Raw genomic sequence first — 16,739 nt, 5'->3', positions numbered from 1 at the left:
GATCTGTTTTCTTGTAACAAGAACTTGCATTTGGTATTTTTGTAAAGACGAAAATGAATGCCGTACCAAGCCAGGTATCTGTGAGAACGGTCGCTGCATGAATGTTATTGGGAGCTACCGATGTGAATGTAATGAAGGATTCCTGTCAAGCCCGTCAGGCATCGAGTGTCTTGGTAAGTGCCATAAGTATACATTCCACCTTACATTAAAGAGTATCAAAGCAGTTAAGGGTGTGGAGTTTAAATCAAGTTTCTGGGTACAGCTGCTGCTCTTATGTGAATAAATTAAGTAATGTTTCTAATTAATTAAAGCAGTGAAATCACATTAAGTGATAAAATATTAAATAATGGATGGAGAGCATCTTGAGAATGTGGGCTGAATTGAGCTGTCAGGGGCCTTACATCTAAATTCCAAATTGCATAAACATGCTGCTATCCAGACAAATTACTTACTTTTAAAGAAGCAGGATTTAGTTACCTTAGATTACAAACTGGAATGCGTAGCAAACTGAAGTGTTTCCATGATCAGAACATTAATTTAATCACCACAGTATTTCAGCTAGAATATTCTGTATTGTTAATGGAGACCATGAAAATGAATAAAAAATATGAGCATCACAAAAAATAGCAGAATGTGTTTAGAAGTTATGGAGACATGCCTGCACATTAAATACCAATGAAAGATTTAATATTCATCAACCTTATTCTTTATCAGTATGCTCAGACTTGTCATTTGCACCATAAAATTACTTATTCTGTTTTTAAAAATCAAACAGAACTGCAGAATATGAAGATTTTCATGACCAGTGTTCAAGTAAGTGTTCTACAACACCAGCATGTGAAACTGCAGGAATATGTAGGAGTACATAAAGGACACTTGCATTAGAATACTTAGATTCAATCAGAATACTGAGGTATTCTATATATACTGTGTATATGGTGAATAACCAGCTGTCTGTAAGTTGCCATTAGTAGCATGCTGACTTCATGGCAAAGCAATAATATTCGAAGTACAGGGTATTTCCTAAGGATTAGGACCAGATGGAAAAAGGCTGCTGCAGGCTGTTAACTCCAGCCAGTCATTACTGGCAAGGAAATATCCTGCTTTCATTATTGGTTTCTTATATTTTTTATGTATATATACATATATACATGCATTATTTTTTTGAAAGCTGTGCTTTGGGTTAGTTTGCTTGTTACTGTTTTTTCTTTAATGCTGTCCACATGAGACATGACTGAAAGACGAGTCTGACAGAAGCAAACTATGTCTTCAGAATTAAAGCACAAACATTGAATCTTAGTGTATACTATTTAAAACATATTCTGCTCACATTAAAATATACTCAATCTCAAATCAGAAACAAAGCATTATAGGATTTTAAGGTACACAGGACTTAAAGTTGTACACAAAATACCTATCTATGGTAACAGAAATCTGCTGAGTCCTGCAAATCCCCACAGCAAACGCAGTATCTCACGCAAGCAGCGTTTTCCACGAGGACAGCTTTATCTTATGAGCCCAAAGCAACTTTCATTTAAAGGCAAAGATCACATTTCACCTAATTCATGTATAAAATCTACAGATTATTTGTAAAAGAAGGTCGGCGTGGTGTTCAGACATATACAGGTTCAGAGGGGTATGGAAGAGTTTAAGCGTTAAGACCAGAAATCATCTTTCCTTTAGAAACATAATCATCAGACTGTAGTTGACAGTATTTCCATTTTAATTAACATATTAAACAAGGGACATAACCTATTTAGAAGTATTGTTACTGCAAAATTTAGAATTTCCATGATAGCTGGGAGCTGGGAACTCTCTTTAGGTGCCTGTTTGAAACAAATGCAAAGGAGGGAATGGCTGTGTAGTTTTACTCATCTTTCGTGATAGACAGGTACTAATCAGAACTTTCAAAAATAAAGCAAAATTGATTAAGAGGAGGAAATAAAAAGTATGGTTATATAAATCTGTTTTCCCAGCCTTCAAGCTGGTAGTGCCACTAAAAAGATGACTGAATTGCGTGGAGACTCATAAGTACTAAGAATTTTGTCATGTAAATCATATCAAGCTACAGATGATGCAGTGTGCTATTTTGGCCAATAAAACAGAACAAAACAATAGCCCAACCCCAAGACCCCAATTCTGAGAAAATCTATTAAATACAAGCCAAACATAGGTAGCTTAAGTGGGAGCTCAGTTTGGTTTCCAGCTTATTTTAGCATCAAGCAAGCTTGCCAGGTATGCCTCAGGCCATATCCTTCCTAGAAGTACAACTCATACCAAGTCATACAGGTACTGAACCTAGGATGTCTGGAATAAACTTGGAATCACAACAGATGTTCAGAAGACATGTCAAGTTTTTGAAAGGCTAACTCAAAACAGACTTCACAGAGTTGTTGCTAATTTACTGCTTGCGTGAGTTGACAGAGAGCCAGAATAATACATCAGATGCTTAATGGCTCAGATGTCTAGCTCCTACCCTTTCTTGATATTTCCATTTTTTCCTTACAGATAACCGCCAAGGCTTTTGTTTTGCTGAAGTTCTACAGACAATGTGTCAGATGGCCTCAAGCAGCCGGAATCTTGTCACTAAATCTGAGTGCTGCTGTGATGGAGGCCGGGGCTGGGGTAACCAGTGTGAGCTCTGCCCACTTCCTGGAACCACCCAATACAAGAAACTCTGTCCACATGGACCAGGATATACTACAGATGGAAGAGGTATTTGCAGAGATGAAAGGAGGTAGAAAATGGAAAAGGAATTCACTCACATTCTTAAGAAAATGCATTATCCCCTTTGAAGCTACTTCGAAGAATTTCCTCTGAAACAAGAGTTTGATTTTTCAAATGCTGTTGCATGACCAGAAATTAAAAACATCTTTAAACAGTAGCTGCACTAGAAATACTCACAGCTGTGCATAATTTTCAGAGTTGGGATCTAAGGAAAGATCAACCAGTAACTAAAGGCAAGAAATGGACCCAAAGCTTTGAATGCTGGGAATTTTTAAGTATAAGGCAAAAGGCAACAGCAGTTACTCTAACAGCTGTTATGTTTACACATAATTTTTAAGTTGTGGTGAAAAAAGATCTTACTGCTCATAACAAAATTGATTTCTTGGGTTTTTTTCTGATTGATCAAAACTGGAAACAGATTATGCAATGAAATAGCAGGAAATTCTGATGTAGAAAATGACAGTGAAAGTTTCAGGAATGTCTGCCTGTGTGTTCAGGCCCATTTTGAAAGACAAAGAAAGGGTAAAGTTACCATCAGAAGCATGATGATGAGGAACTGTGGAAAAACTGAAAAAGAGAGCATTTCTTTCCATTTCCCAGCAACATTTCCATGGCGTTGTGCGGAATAACAGATCCGTTAGGTTTGGAAAGGACCTCTAGGTCCATCAGGCCCAACCTGTGCTCCAGCAGGGACACCTAGAGCAAGGTGTCTTGGACCACATCCAGGTGGCTCTGGAAGATCTCCAAGGAGGAGATTCCACAGCCTCTCTGGGCAGTCTGTGACAGTGCTCCGTCACAAGCACAGCATAGAAGTGCATCTTGGTATTCAGAGGTAAATTCCTGTACTCCTGTTTGTGCCCACTGCCTCTTGTCATGGTGCTGGGCACACTAATAAGAGCCTGGCTTCATCCTCTTTGCACCCTCCCTTCAAGTGCTTACAGACATTTATAAGGTCTCCCATGTGCCTCCTCTTCTCTGGGCTGGACATCCCATCTCTCTCAGGCTTTCTTCATAGGATAAGTGTGCTAGTCACTTTGTCATCTCCTCTGAACTCTTTCCAGTATATCCATGTCTGTCCTGTGGGGGAGGGGGAGCCCAGAACTGGACACAGTACTCCGTTTGCAGCCTAACCAATGCTGAGAAGGCCATTGGTGTAAACCTGCTCTTTTTTCTTCATATTTTTTATTCAGAAGAAAGAGTGAACGGCAGGTGTCAAATTCAAAGCTAATACTTATCTTTTAAAAGATTACATATTTAATATTTTCTTTACAGATATTGATGAATGTAAAGTCATGCCAAACCTTTGTAGACATGGACAATGTATCAACACTATGGGCTCATTCCGCTGCTTTTGCAAAGTTGGCTATACAACTGACATCAGCAGCACATCTTGTGTGGGTAAGATTCAGCATCTTAATTCTGATTGTATTTTTTTTTAATAATGGGTGCATCATTATACAGTGCAACTCTCAGTCACCCTTTGTAAGCCTCTGTGTATCAAAGTGGTTTTTATCTCTTTATCTCTTTCCTCTTCTTTATTTGTCTTCCTAATATGCCTGTTTGGTTTTATATTTCATTTTGCAAAACGGGTTAACAAGCTGTATTGGCAGCATATCTGCAGTAGAATCAACACTGAAATATGTTCCAGCTGTACAACCATTTTGACTGACAGAGGAACTTACTGGTTCATTTTCCTGTTGGTTAACTCAGATAAGTATATTATAGTATGCCTGAAAAGGAATCCTTTGTCTATAAATGAAAATATTAATGTCACTGTCACTGTAATGTTTAACTCTGCCACTGTAGAGGCAACTCCAGAGAGACTCCATGGTGACAGTAGGGAAAGAAATGAAAACCCTGCGAAAATGTATATCAGATGCTTTATCTACAAACAATTTTCTCTTAAATCAAGTGTTCAGGAAACATGTTTCAAACAAACCAGTATGAGAAATATTTAACAGTTTCTCTCTTTAGATCTGGATGAATGCTCACAGTCTCCTAAACCATGCAATTTTATCTGCAAGAATTCAGAAGGGAGCTATCAATGCTCATGTCCTCGAGGCTACGTCCTTCAAGAAGATGGGAAGACGTGTAAAGGTAAGGGAAGTTAAACACAGTAATTTCAATTTTACTGCACTTTGATTGAAAATGAAATAATTTTGAAGTGCGATTATTTTTCCAAGCTAGACTAGGTGTACCTCTTTTGTGTTGGCTTTTCATAAGACAGCTTCTCTTACTTTCAGATCTTGATGAATGTCAAACTAAGCAACACAATTGTCAGTTTCTCTGTGTCAACACCCTTGGAGGCTTCACATGCAAATGTCCACCTGGTTTCACTCAACATCACACAGCTTGTATTGGTAAGAAAAACAGAAATTTTCTTGCATCAGTTTTTCTCTAAAAGGAACATTGTCATTTTTTGTCCATGAATTTTTCAATGTATAAACAGTGTTAATTTGAAGCAATAATATCAGCAGTTCAGAAAGCAGGTCTTGAAAAGCAGCAATTACAGTTATTAAAGAAAAAAGAAAGGGTATCCATCAACTGTATTTTCTTGCTTAGTAAACAGTTATGTCTATTTAATACATGTTATTACGTTCTAAGTATAACCACATGGACACTAAGGAGTAAAGTATTAAAATCTGATTTAAAATGTAGTTAAAAGAAAAACATACTGCCTTTTCTTCTTTAATAGATACAGATGTCTTTAGATCTTAAGCATCTTGCCACTGGAACTGTTTTAGTTAAGCTAATACAGAGATGCAGCATTTTTCCTCTGTCAGCAATTACGTACCTTGGACTTCCAGACTCGTAAATGAATTATAACCTGTGCTTTATTTGTTTATTTGTTTATTATTTTATTATTATTTATTTTTATTATTTATTTTATTATTATTACTATCATTTTATTTTATTTTTATTTATCAAATACTTATAGCTCTCCATGAGTCATCAGATCATCTGAAATTTGAATATGAAAAGTAACACTGTTAAAGTCAATTTTTGCATCTCTATGGTTTTCAGCCTCTAAAAATGTGTTTTATGAACATGCATAATATCTTATCCCAAGGGATACTATCTTCTTCTCTATGCTCTCTATTTTTAAGACAACAATGAATGTGGTTCTCAGCCATCACTCTGTGGATCAAAAGGAATTTGCCAAAACACTCCAGGAAGTTTTACCTGTGAATGCCAAAGGGGATTTTCTCTGGATTCTACTGGATTAAACTGTGAAGGTAACTAGTGAAGGTCAATTTATTTTTATGGTGCAAATCCATACCTCTGTGTATAGTTGGTCCTATGATGTCAAAGATAATCACATTCATAAAACAAATCAGCAGATTGAGTAAAAGTATATACCAATAATAAATAGGAATGTGTTTGAGGTATTTAAAACGTAAATGTATGTAAGAATGTACTGCCTTACTCTTTATCAAACTAGAATTTTATCAAGAACTTTGTCAAGCTAGAATTAAAAAGGGCTATTTAGTTCGACTCTCAAAACAACTCTTTTCAGAGTGTCGTCACCTTCGTCACCTTCACATAAGACTTATGCATCAAAAATCTTTTTTTTTTTCTTTCAATTTTCATGCACTCTGACAGGAATGTCTACCATTTTTTTTTCCTAGCTGTAATCATCTTCCTGAAGGTATCTGATATCAGATTCTAAAATCCCTACATGTTTTATTCTACAGCTTTATCTTTCTCTCCAAAAAGGAGCCCTGGCTGAGACATCTGGATTCCAGAGTTCCAGTGTCGTTAGTGAGTTTTAGATAATGAACAAAGAAAAAAGGAAGAAGTATATAAATTTATGACGTGTCAAAGCATCAGTTACTTTGATGAAAGTATTTTAAATAGGAATTGATATTTGGAGCGTATCTCTAAAATAAAGGTGCAGCATATGTCCAGCCAGAAGTTGTAGAAAGCATTGTCATCTGTCAAGTTTACTTTGTTCTCTTCAAGAACATTCATCCTTCTTGCATACTTTAACCAGTAACCATGAAACAAAACACTAATTACACATACCAACGCATTCACAAAATATGTAACTAACTGGACCATCAGAACTGCTGTATGTGCGCTTACTCATGAAAGCACAGCCTGGTGTGGTTTTCTGGATTTCAGATTTAGGGACATCCCAATTGCATGGAATTTGTGGACAGTTGTGGACAACTGGAGTGTAATTTAGTGTTTGTGGTATCATTTTTAAAATTTTCTACTGGCATTGCAAGCTGTACCTGACACACTTGTCTACTTACAGTGGTTTGGTATATATTTATTTATTATAGCAGACAGTATTTCATACTGTCGTGTTTTTACATTTCAGTTTTATTTCTGGCTGTCCCCATTATTTACATATCGCAGACTTTTTGGATGGCTTTTTCTAGCCATCTAGGAAACGTAAGGCTTAGTCTTGCAGAGTTGGTTTGAAAACTGAAGTCCAATTCCAATTGTATTCTGAACATAACATCAACATTGTGCAATTACACAGAATAGTCTTTCTTCTCCAAATATGAGTCATGTAATTGTTTGAAAACCACTTGATTATTGATTGATAGGTAGAACTCTACAGGAATTGAGCATCAGGCTTTCCAAACAGATAGCTTCAACAGCTCAAAACAGTATTACTATGTCACAAATACTGGTGTTTGGCTGGTCTTCGAAGTGAGTAACATATTTTACAACATATATATTGATGTAATTATTTCATGTTCTACTTCTCTCCCAAATGCAAAGATGTGGATGAATGCGATGGAAATCATAGATGCCAGCATGGCTGTCAAAACATCCTAGGTGGATACAGATGTGGATGCCCACAAGGGTATATTCAGCATTACCAATGGAATCAGTGTGTTGGTAAGGAAACAAACAAACAAACAGTACACTTAAAGAGCAAAACTGTGCTTGTGATTACAGTGACAGTAAGGAGAAGAATGTGCACTGTACGTGTCTGCAAAAGATATGTAAGCACGTAGTTTTTTAATATCTCTCCCCTTCATCCACTTCAGTGTAGATCAATGACAGAAGACAGAGAAAACATTCATATTCGTAGTATATTCATCGTATCCACATTGTCAAAGCTCTCTGTGACAGGATGTCTCTCCTACTCTGACTCCCTTCTCCTCAGGAAAATCCTCATCTTAGAAAGGTGGAAAGGTGATCCTTGAATTCCTTCAATTCAGGCTTAAAGCAAATAGCTTTGTTGGAAAAAAAAATGTATAGCATTTCATGAGAAAGAATCAATCACCATCATTAGCTTTTTGGGAATAAAGCAGAACAGAGTCTACAGTAAAAAGGGAGAAAAAATACCAACATAATAATTAAGAGTTTCCTTCTTTTCAAAACACAGTGATCCTCCCCCTCTACTCTGCCCTGGTAAGGCATCATCTGGAATATTGCGTCCAGTTCTGGGCTCCCCAGTACAAAAAAACAGGGACCTCTTGGAAAGAGTCCAGCAGAGGGCCACAGAGATGGTGAAGGGCCTGGAGCATCTCTCCTATGAAGAAAGGCTGAGTGACTGAGTGAACTGGGTCTGTTCAGCCTTGAGAAAAGGAGACTGAGAGGGGCCTGATCCAGGTCTATAAATATCTAAGGTGTGGGAGGCAGAATGGCGCGGCCGGACTCTTTTCAGTGGTGAGTGGAGACAGGACAAGGGGAAACGGCTGGAAACTGCAGCATAGGAAGTTCTGCACAAATGTGCGCAAGAACTTCTTTACAGTGAGGTGACGGAGCACTGGAACAGGCTGCCCAGGGAGGTGGTGGAGTCTCCTTCTCTGGAGATGGTCAAGACCTGTCTGGATGCCTACCTGTGCGACCTACTGTAGGGAACCTGCTTTGGCAGGGGGTTGGACTCGATGATCTCTGGAGGTCCCTTCCAACCCCTACAATTCTGTGTGTGATTCTGTGTGTGTGACTTTCATTAGTTCATTGGACAGGCAATAAGGACAAACTAATCAGCTTAGCAGTTTTCTTCTGCATTTGGCTCATTCAGTCCATCATTTCTTCTCTGTTTCCTGAATTAAGCCAATTCCCACAACATATGGAATCTAAGAAATCAAAAAATACAAATAAAAATCAGCACAGCCAAACTACCACGTCCTGTGTGGTGCAGTAATCAGAGGATGGCTGTGAGCAGTGATGTTGATCTATAGGCTAATCTAACAGCTCTGTCACACATCAAAATCAGTTTTTTATATGTGCTTTGCACTAAATAGTACACCATGTAGTTTTTCTTAAGATCCAGTCACCACCATCACTCCTTAATACTACTCTTCAACAAAAAAAGCAGGAACACAGGTAACAATTCCCACAAATCTCCAGTACAGCAGTAGTCCCTGAATGTAGATAGTCCTCAAAAGAACGTGACTTATAGTAACTGCTGGCAAAATGGTAAAAAATGCACCATTGATGCTGGAGAAGACATGTACAGGGAATCAGAACCTTGCTAAGATAAATAAAATAAGCAGAATACCTACCAGTTATCAAATGCGTAATCTTTGATGCAACAAGCTACTTTCCTTACTCATTTTTCACTATGTAAACTGCAGACAAATTAGTTGGACTGAGGGGAGGACCCATGTCTGTATCTTACCACCCACAATGTGATAACAGTTCTTGATTTCTCTTTCATTTGAGGTGGCTATTCAGATTGTCTTTCCCCTTACAGAACCAATGGATTTCTACTACAAATATGTGCTACCTCCACCTTATCTCTCGTTAACCATTAACACTATTATAGGCCAAGCACGACTGGAGTTCCAACTCATTTTCATTCTGTGAATCTCATGTGGTAGGAATATACCCCACCAGGATAAAAAGAGTATTGGCATGCACCCCTTAGCAAAACTGGAGATATGTTTTGAAGGAAAGCAGAGCTTTAGGGGAAAAGCTTAGAAGTAACAGTATCCCAAAACATCTTTACCAGCTATTAATGTTTGGGACTGTGGCCATTGTATTTTTTAATTTGTGGACTGCATCTTTATAACAAGGATGTAGCAGAGCCCAAGGACTTGCATATGTTTTGATTTGTTAGCTGTGTTGTGCCTGTCTGATGTCTGTCCAGATTAGAAGGTACCAGTATATTTTTGTTTACTTTCTAGATGAAAATGAGTGTTCCAATCCTAACACATGTGGCTCTGCTTCTTGCTACAATACGCTTGGAAGTTTCAAGTGTGCCTGCCCTTCAGGATTTTCTTATGACCAGTTCTCCAGTGCATGCCATGATGTTAATGAATGTTCTTCTGCCAAGAACCCCTGCAATTATGGTTGTTCCAACACTGAAGGTGGTTATCTTTGTGGCTGTCCACCAGGCTATTACAGAGTTGGACAGGGGTGAGTATATCATGCACAGTACTTCATCAGACTCATTCAAAGGGTGACAAAAAGGCAGAATGGCAGAACAGTTAGACTGAAAAGCAAGTGAAGGACAAGCTACTGACATGTTTTTTTCTACACTTTTTGTGAACGATATACACAGGCTGTGAATAAATATCTCTAGCATTAAAAAAAAAGAAATTACCTGCTTCGTGACACCCATTTCAAATCTAACATGTAACCAACATTGTACAGTTAATTCTCCTTTTTCCACCAGTATCATAACAAGAACTGTGCATCATATTGGAAAGGTCAGGGCAGCCTGATACAGTTTCCACTGACTGGAAAAGGGGAAGCATAGCCGCATTTTCAAGAAAGGAAAAAAAGAGGATCTGTGGGTCTACAAACCAGTCAGTCTGACCTCTGTGCCTGGCAGATCCTCCTGACGGGCCTGCTAATACAGATGGAAAATAAAGATGGTGTGATTGGTAGTAACCAGCATGGCTTTATCAAGGGTAGGTCATGCCTAACAAACTTGGTGGAGTCATATGATGGAGTTACAGTGTCATTGGATGAAGGAAGAACAAATGACTTCATCTACCTGGACTTGTGCAAAGTGTTTGACACTGTCCTGCATGACATCCTGATTACCAGATTGGAGAAAAATGGATTTGATGGATGGATCACTTGCTGGATAAGAAATTGACTGGGTGGTGGTACTCACTTGTGGTCAAAAGCCAGCTCAATGTCCAAGTGGAAATTGGTGACAAGTCGTGTTCCTCAGGGATCAATGTTGGGGACTGATGTTATTTAACATCTTTGTAGGCGACGTGGACAGTGTGATTGAGTGAACTCTCAGCAAGTTTGCGGAGAACACTCAGAAGCTGAGTGGTGCAGTTGACAAGCTAGAGGGAAGGGATGCCATCCAGATCGACCTGGACAGGCTCAAGAGGTGCAAGGCCAAGTGCAAAGTCTGGCACCTGGGTAAAGTCAATCCTAAGCACAAATATAGGCTGGATGGAGAATGGCTTGAGAGCAGTCCTGAGGAGTAGGATTTGGGTGTGTTGGTTGATGACTCAAATGTGTCGGCAGTGTGTGCTGGCAGCCCAGAAAGCCAGCTGTATTGTGGGTTGCATCAAGAGAAATGTGACCAGAAAGTGGGGAAGGTGATTCTGCTCCTCTATTCTGCTCCCATGAGACCTCACCTGGAGTACTGCATCCAGTTCTGGGGACGCCAGCACAAGAGATTTAAGACACAGTGGTCAACTCAGAATGTTAAACACAAATCATTCTGATACATGACAAACACTAAAATCTTTATTGCCAAAGTCAGGGAGTAATGGTTTTATTTTGTTTCTTCATGGTATCTGTAAAATTTTTGTACGAAAATTAGAAAGACTTACACACCTTCAGCCAGCAGTTGCATTTCATTCATTATGTGAATGTATTTCGTTTACTAGAGCAGAGAAAATCAATTCACAGACATCTTGGTGAATAAAGAGAAAAGAAGGGATACAAATACTGTAGTACAGATTACATGCGCTCATTTTCCATTTAATTGAACAGTTCATAAAACTGCAAAAACTAAAACAGCTGCTTTTATTCAACAGCCACTGTGTCTCAGGGATGGGATTTAACAAAGGCCAGTACCTGCCAGTGGATGGAGATGCTGATGAAGAAAATGCTTTATCCCCTGAAGCCTGTTATGAGTGCAAAATTAACGGCTATCCAAAAAAGGACAGCAGAAAGAAGAGAAGTCTTAATGAAACTGTATGTATCAGGAAAACGAAGTACTATTAACAGTTTTAATACAAGGTATTTTCAGAGGTTCAATGCTAAGTACTGTCAGTAAGTGGAGGGAGTTTTATTACAGGCCACATTTAGTGGAAAAAATCCCTGTTTGCTTCATAATTTTCACACTTCCTTTTTTTGGGCAGGAATGTTGTAACAGAAAGACTTCAACAGCTATCTACAGCTGAAGTTTTTAAAACGTCTCTAATCTGAGATGTGGTCTAGTTCCTCAGATTATCTCAAATTCAGTTTTCCTGTAACTACAGAGAGCTGGGACAGCAGTCATTTCTGCAGTCTGCAGTTTGTTCTGCTGTCCTAACAGCATCCTGCAGTCTTGAACAGCTAAATGTATCTTCTTGCAGATTGCTGAAGTCTAGGTAATTTCCCCTAGTTGGTTGTAGTTGTGGGTAGACTGGAGTCCATGGCCTAGCTCATGAGGACCTTGCTTAATTCCTACATTTGCAAAATTGCTGAGGGTGTTAGAAATTTGCACTTCTGTTTTAAACTGTTCTTACTTTTCAATTGTTCTTCTAACTTTCCAAACATAAATTATGGAATACTCATAAAAGGCAAGCCCTAATATTTATGCCATTTAGATACTTCTGTGTTTGTTTCAAGTTAAACAAAAGTGTACATCTGTCACTTGCTCTTTCATAAAATAGAATGTTGTCTTATATTGTTGGTGTCTGTATTGGAATATGCAGTAGGTAATGGGAAATTAGTGAGGGAGAGATTTCCTTCAGGAGTTCAAGAGCTGCATAATGCAAACAGGCAAAATACAAACACTCAAGTTAAATAGTAATATGTGCTGAACACACTGAAAGAATAAGTAAACAAGCCTCCTTTAAGAGTAAGAACTTAAAATAATCCAGAAGCTGCCATCTCAGTACACACTGTTTTGCATGATTGTTGCCACTGAAGGCAGTTCTCATGTTGGCTTTCTAAAAAAGACATCAGTCATATAATTTCTTCTTTAAAAAATATAATGTTGACCATTTAGATGATTGGTTTTTCCACGCAAACACAAACTTCACGCAAATATCACTTGCCCTCCCCACTGCCACTCCTGCATTTTAATCTGAGTTCTGTGATCAACCCACCACAGAAACATCTGGTGGTTTTGAAAAACCTTCTTCTGTTGCATAGTTAATTTCATATCTTGTTCTGAATTATTACTTCTACTTACTACTGTTTGATAGCACTAAGATTTTTTACCACCTCAGCAGTGAGATAAGGAGATTTCACATCATAAAACTACAAGGCAAAAAATATTCATTATTATCCATAATCATATCATTATGATGTATATGGAGTGTGGTATTTATTACACTTCTGTTCTGGTTCCTACTCACAAATTTTACTTGTTTTTGCTATGCGTTTTTAGTTACATTACTAAGTAGCTCACATATGTATGCACATGTGATTTGAATTCCCTCAGAGAGAAGGAAGAATCCTTTCCCATCTTTTAAAGTGCAAAAGTAATCTTGACAACTAGGCTGGATATTCACTTATTATCAAGTTTCTTGAAGAAGTCTAAGGCCTGTGTATTTTTGGAGAACTTAAAAGTTGTTCTTTCATAGATGGTTTTGCCCTTGTTCTCAACCTCCCAGCCCCAAGTTTGTTCCCAACTAATACTTCTGGAATTGATTTACATGGCAGCAGAGACATACTTAAGCTTTGGTTGTTTTTTTTTTTTTTTAAAAAAAACACAATTGATGTAGCTATAAATGTCCCTGTTCATTGCAGGGGAGTTAGACTGGATGACCTTTAAAGGTCCCCTGCAATTCAAACGATTCTATCATTTGTCAGAAAAACAATGTCAGTATGTTTCCTTTTCACCTCCTCTCTGTCGTGAAAGTACAATGAAATTTGGACAGCAATACATACCAGCTGCTTCTGTAGAAAGCAAACAATACAGCAGTTCTCTCCTTGCATTGATTTACATTTGAATCACTGTGCTTCATCACCAAGTGCTGAGCTTGCCTTTTTTAGAAGCCAGGATTGATTTAAATAGTTTATCACAAGTTTCAGGGAGTTTCTGTACAGTGTTGTCTTGTGTCCGTTCTGTTTCGGTAATGTTACACACTGAAGCTGATCCTAAGAACAAGACTGTGCCTCTCTTACAGCCTTAAATTCAATACTAAACATATATCTCTTCTTTACGTGTACTTTCTGCATGCGTGAAGTTAAACATTCTGAAAGGAGACTGAAATCTGAGCCCCCTCTACAGACTTGATGCTGTAACTTTAATTATTCTGTTAAGCACGTGAGAGAAGCCTTTAAGATTTACAGTGTGTGTTATATGAAATCAAGCAGTACTCCCAGCTGGAAAGTATTTTCAATGGCTGCCTTTACTGCTAGAGACTGAGAAATGCAGAAACTGTTGCTAAGCAGTGACTATTCTTCTCTCAGTGCAAACAAATATCTGTTCCTTTCCTGCCCTAAATTTCATTTCCTCCTTTATTTCAGATTGAGGAGGTTAGCTTGGAAAGCCTGGACATGGATAGTCCTTTGAAGATGAGAGTCAACGTTTCAAGGCTTGACAGCAAGGAGCACATCCTACAGCTCATGCCAGCCATTGAGCCTCTTACCAACCACGTGCGCTACATCATCTCACATGGCAACGATGACGGCGTTTTTCGAATCCATCAGAGGGATGGACTCAGTTACTTGCACACAGCTAAAAAGAAGTCAGTGCCTGGAACATACACACTGGAAATCACTAGCATTCCTCTATATAAGAGGAAGGAGCTAAAGAAACTGGAAGACAGCAATGAGGACAACTACCTCCTTGGAGAGCTTGGGGAAGCTCTCAGAATGAGGCTGTGGCTAGAACTCTACTAGCCATCTTCCAGACTGAGTCCAGTTCTTCAGTCACTTCTGTTCATCTATTTACCCACCTGAACATATCTGCTTTTCATAGGTTTTAGAACAGTCACTGACTTTTGGGGGATGAAGGGAGAAGGGAAGACTTCTCTCTATTCTATGGAGACTGCAGAACCACCCTTGCAAGAGGGGCAACTTGTGGCAATCATGATTACTGTATCTTTTATATAACCTCAATTTAAAAGTATATTAAAAAGCTAAAGTTTGAGAGATCATCATATGGCACTAAATGGCACAAAAAATGTGAGCTATTTTTTTCCTGTTAGCAGTCTGTAACACTTCGGGTATTTTGCTATAGTTCCTAATTAAAAAATATAGATGTTTATTTATTTTTAATGCAGTAATATATGGAGAAAATAACAAATTATGTAAACAAAAAGGGAAACGTGCTTGTTTTTCTTTAGATTTATAAATTTGAGCTATAACATTTTAGTGGTACTTTCTTTAAAAAAAAAAAAAAAAAGATTTGAAAGATGTTTCCTTTTGTATTTGTGCCAGTCATTCAAATAGTATATAGGTAATTTTAAAATTTATCACAGCCGAAAGAGCACTGTGATACATCTTCCAGCTATTCTGAAGTGCTCTTGCAAAACTTTGAGTCTTCAAAGGAAAAAAGACTTAAAGGGCATGAATTGCAGTACTAATCTCAGCAGAGATCATATTTCACAGCAGGTTAATAGGATTGTATTTCTGAATCAACCACATCAGATAAAGTAAGAGGCACAACCACTGTAGCAAAATACCTTGACTGCTTTTAATACCATTAGAATGCAGAACCAAACTGTACTGTACTTCCTTCCAATAACCTCAAGGAACCACACATGCTAACACACCTCATTCTGACAAAAGGTGCTCTACATACTTGCATTACTGTAGGCAGCTGAAGAAAACGTCACTCTGAAAGGGATACATGATGTTTCATACTGTTTGGTGCTGGCTTGAGTTAATGGTGCATTTACTAAAAACTGAGAGCTGTATCAGGACTGCCATATGTGCAAACTATTTATGCAGTGCAGACAAGGAAAATGTGTATTTGAAATCCATTTGGTAGAAGTTTCATTAATACTGTAGTTATACACCGTACGCCTCATTTTATCATAGCTTATTTTGTAAGAAAGATGTGTGTACAATGAGTTGACACTTAGTTTACTTTAGTAATTTTTTTAAAATGTTGTACCATTATGTGTTAAGTGTATGTCTCTATGGTGCTTTTTTTACAGCTGGTGCTCGTAACCGGCTGCGTAACAGAATCTCATATGTGAAAAAGCCAAAGCACACGCTGACTCTAGGATTGTTTCAGTCACATATCGGTGCTGACCAAAGATTACTATCAACTTATACTCAGTGGTTTTTCTTTTCTTTTGTTCTTTATGGGGATTTTTGAAGAAAAAAAAAAAAAAAAAAAAAAAAAAAAAAAGTACATTTTTATTAAAACGTTTGTAAGAAAAAAAAGTTTTGTTTTGTTTGTAGGTTTGTATGACACTTTTCTTGCAATAAAGCTTATTTTCGGGTAATTTGGGAGCTTTTAAAATGTTGATGTTCTTTACAGTAAAGAAGCATCTAATTGTAAACTTGAAGGACTTCTCAGGTAGAAAAGAGAGTTGCTTTGGTGCAAATGCTTTTTCACTTAGAACTAAAGTTATACAGCACTTAGGAATAAGTTATACAGCATTTGCTGACTTAATTTCTCTATCAGCACAGGAGCTAAACATAGGAACTAAATCATCCCTATGCAATTAGGACTCTACATTGATTACAGTTCATCGTATAGCAGGATTAAGGGGGCTGGCCCTACGAAGGTTGTGCTTCTCAATGTCATGGACTAGCACAGTTAAAATTGGACAGTTTAAACTCCCAGTGCATTTAAGAGTCTAAAACCGCCATCATCTCTGAATACCAAAGGATATGTTATGATCATCAGTGGAAGCACTTCTGCTTGCTGATAGTCCCCTCTTTGCACACCCCTGAACTGAAGTTGAAAAAATGAATTTTTTCTTTTTAAGTGAAGTATTCAAGGTTTC

The 16,739-nt window shown here is 38.0% G+C and overlaps 1 protein-coding gene across 3 annotated transcripts in view; it reads left to right on the top strand.

Annotated features, from left to right (window-relative positions):
- FBN2 (fibrillin 2) overlaps positions 1–16,107 on the top strand; it is a 160,453-nt gene extending 144,346 nt beyond the window's left edge. For all 3 annotated transcript variants that reach the window (XM_042866234.1, XM_042866233.1, XM_042866235.1), the window contains 10 exons: positions 48–173; positions 2,509–2,715; positions 4,000–4,125; positions 4,702–4,824; positions 4,971–5,087; positions 5,835–5,963; positions 7,465–7,584; positions 9,828–10,059; positions 11,652–11,811; positions 14,302–16,107. In XM_042866234.1, coding sequence (XP_042722168.1) covers positions 48–173; positions 2,509–2,715; positions 4,000–4,125; positions 4,702–4,824; positions 4,971–5,087; positions 5,835–5,963; positions 7,465–7,584; positions 9,828–10,059; positions 11,652–11,811; positions 14,302–14,676 — 1,715 coding nt within the window. In that variant the 3' untranslated portion in view covers positions 14,677–16,107. The remainder of the gene's footprint in view (positions 1–47; positions 174–2,508; positions 2,716–3,999; positions 4,126–4,701; positions 4,825–4,970; positions 5,088–5,834; positions 5,964–7,464; positions 7,585–9,827; positions 10,060–11,651; positions 11,812–14,301) is intronic.
- Positions 16,108–16,739: the final 632 nt, after the last annotated feature.

The sequence above is a fragment of the Lagopus leucura genome, unplaced genomic scaffold (genome assembly GCF_019238085.1).
Source record: "Lagopus leucura isolate 7727_CA_CO unplaced genomic scaffold, USGS_WTPT01 Super-Scaffold_810, whole genome shotgun sequence".
NCBI lineage: Eukaryota > Metazoa > Chordata > Aves > Galliformes > Phasianidae > Lagopus > Lagopus leucura.
This window is presented reverse-complemented; position numbering and strand designations above follow the sequence as displayed.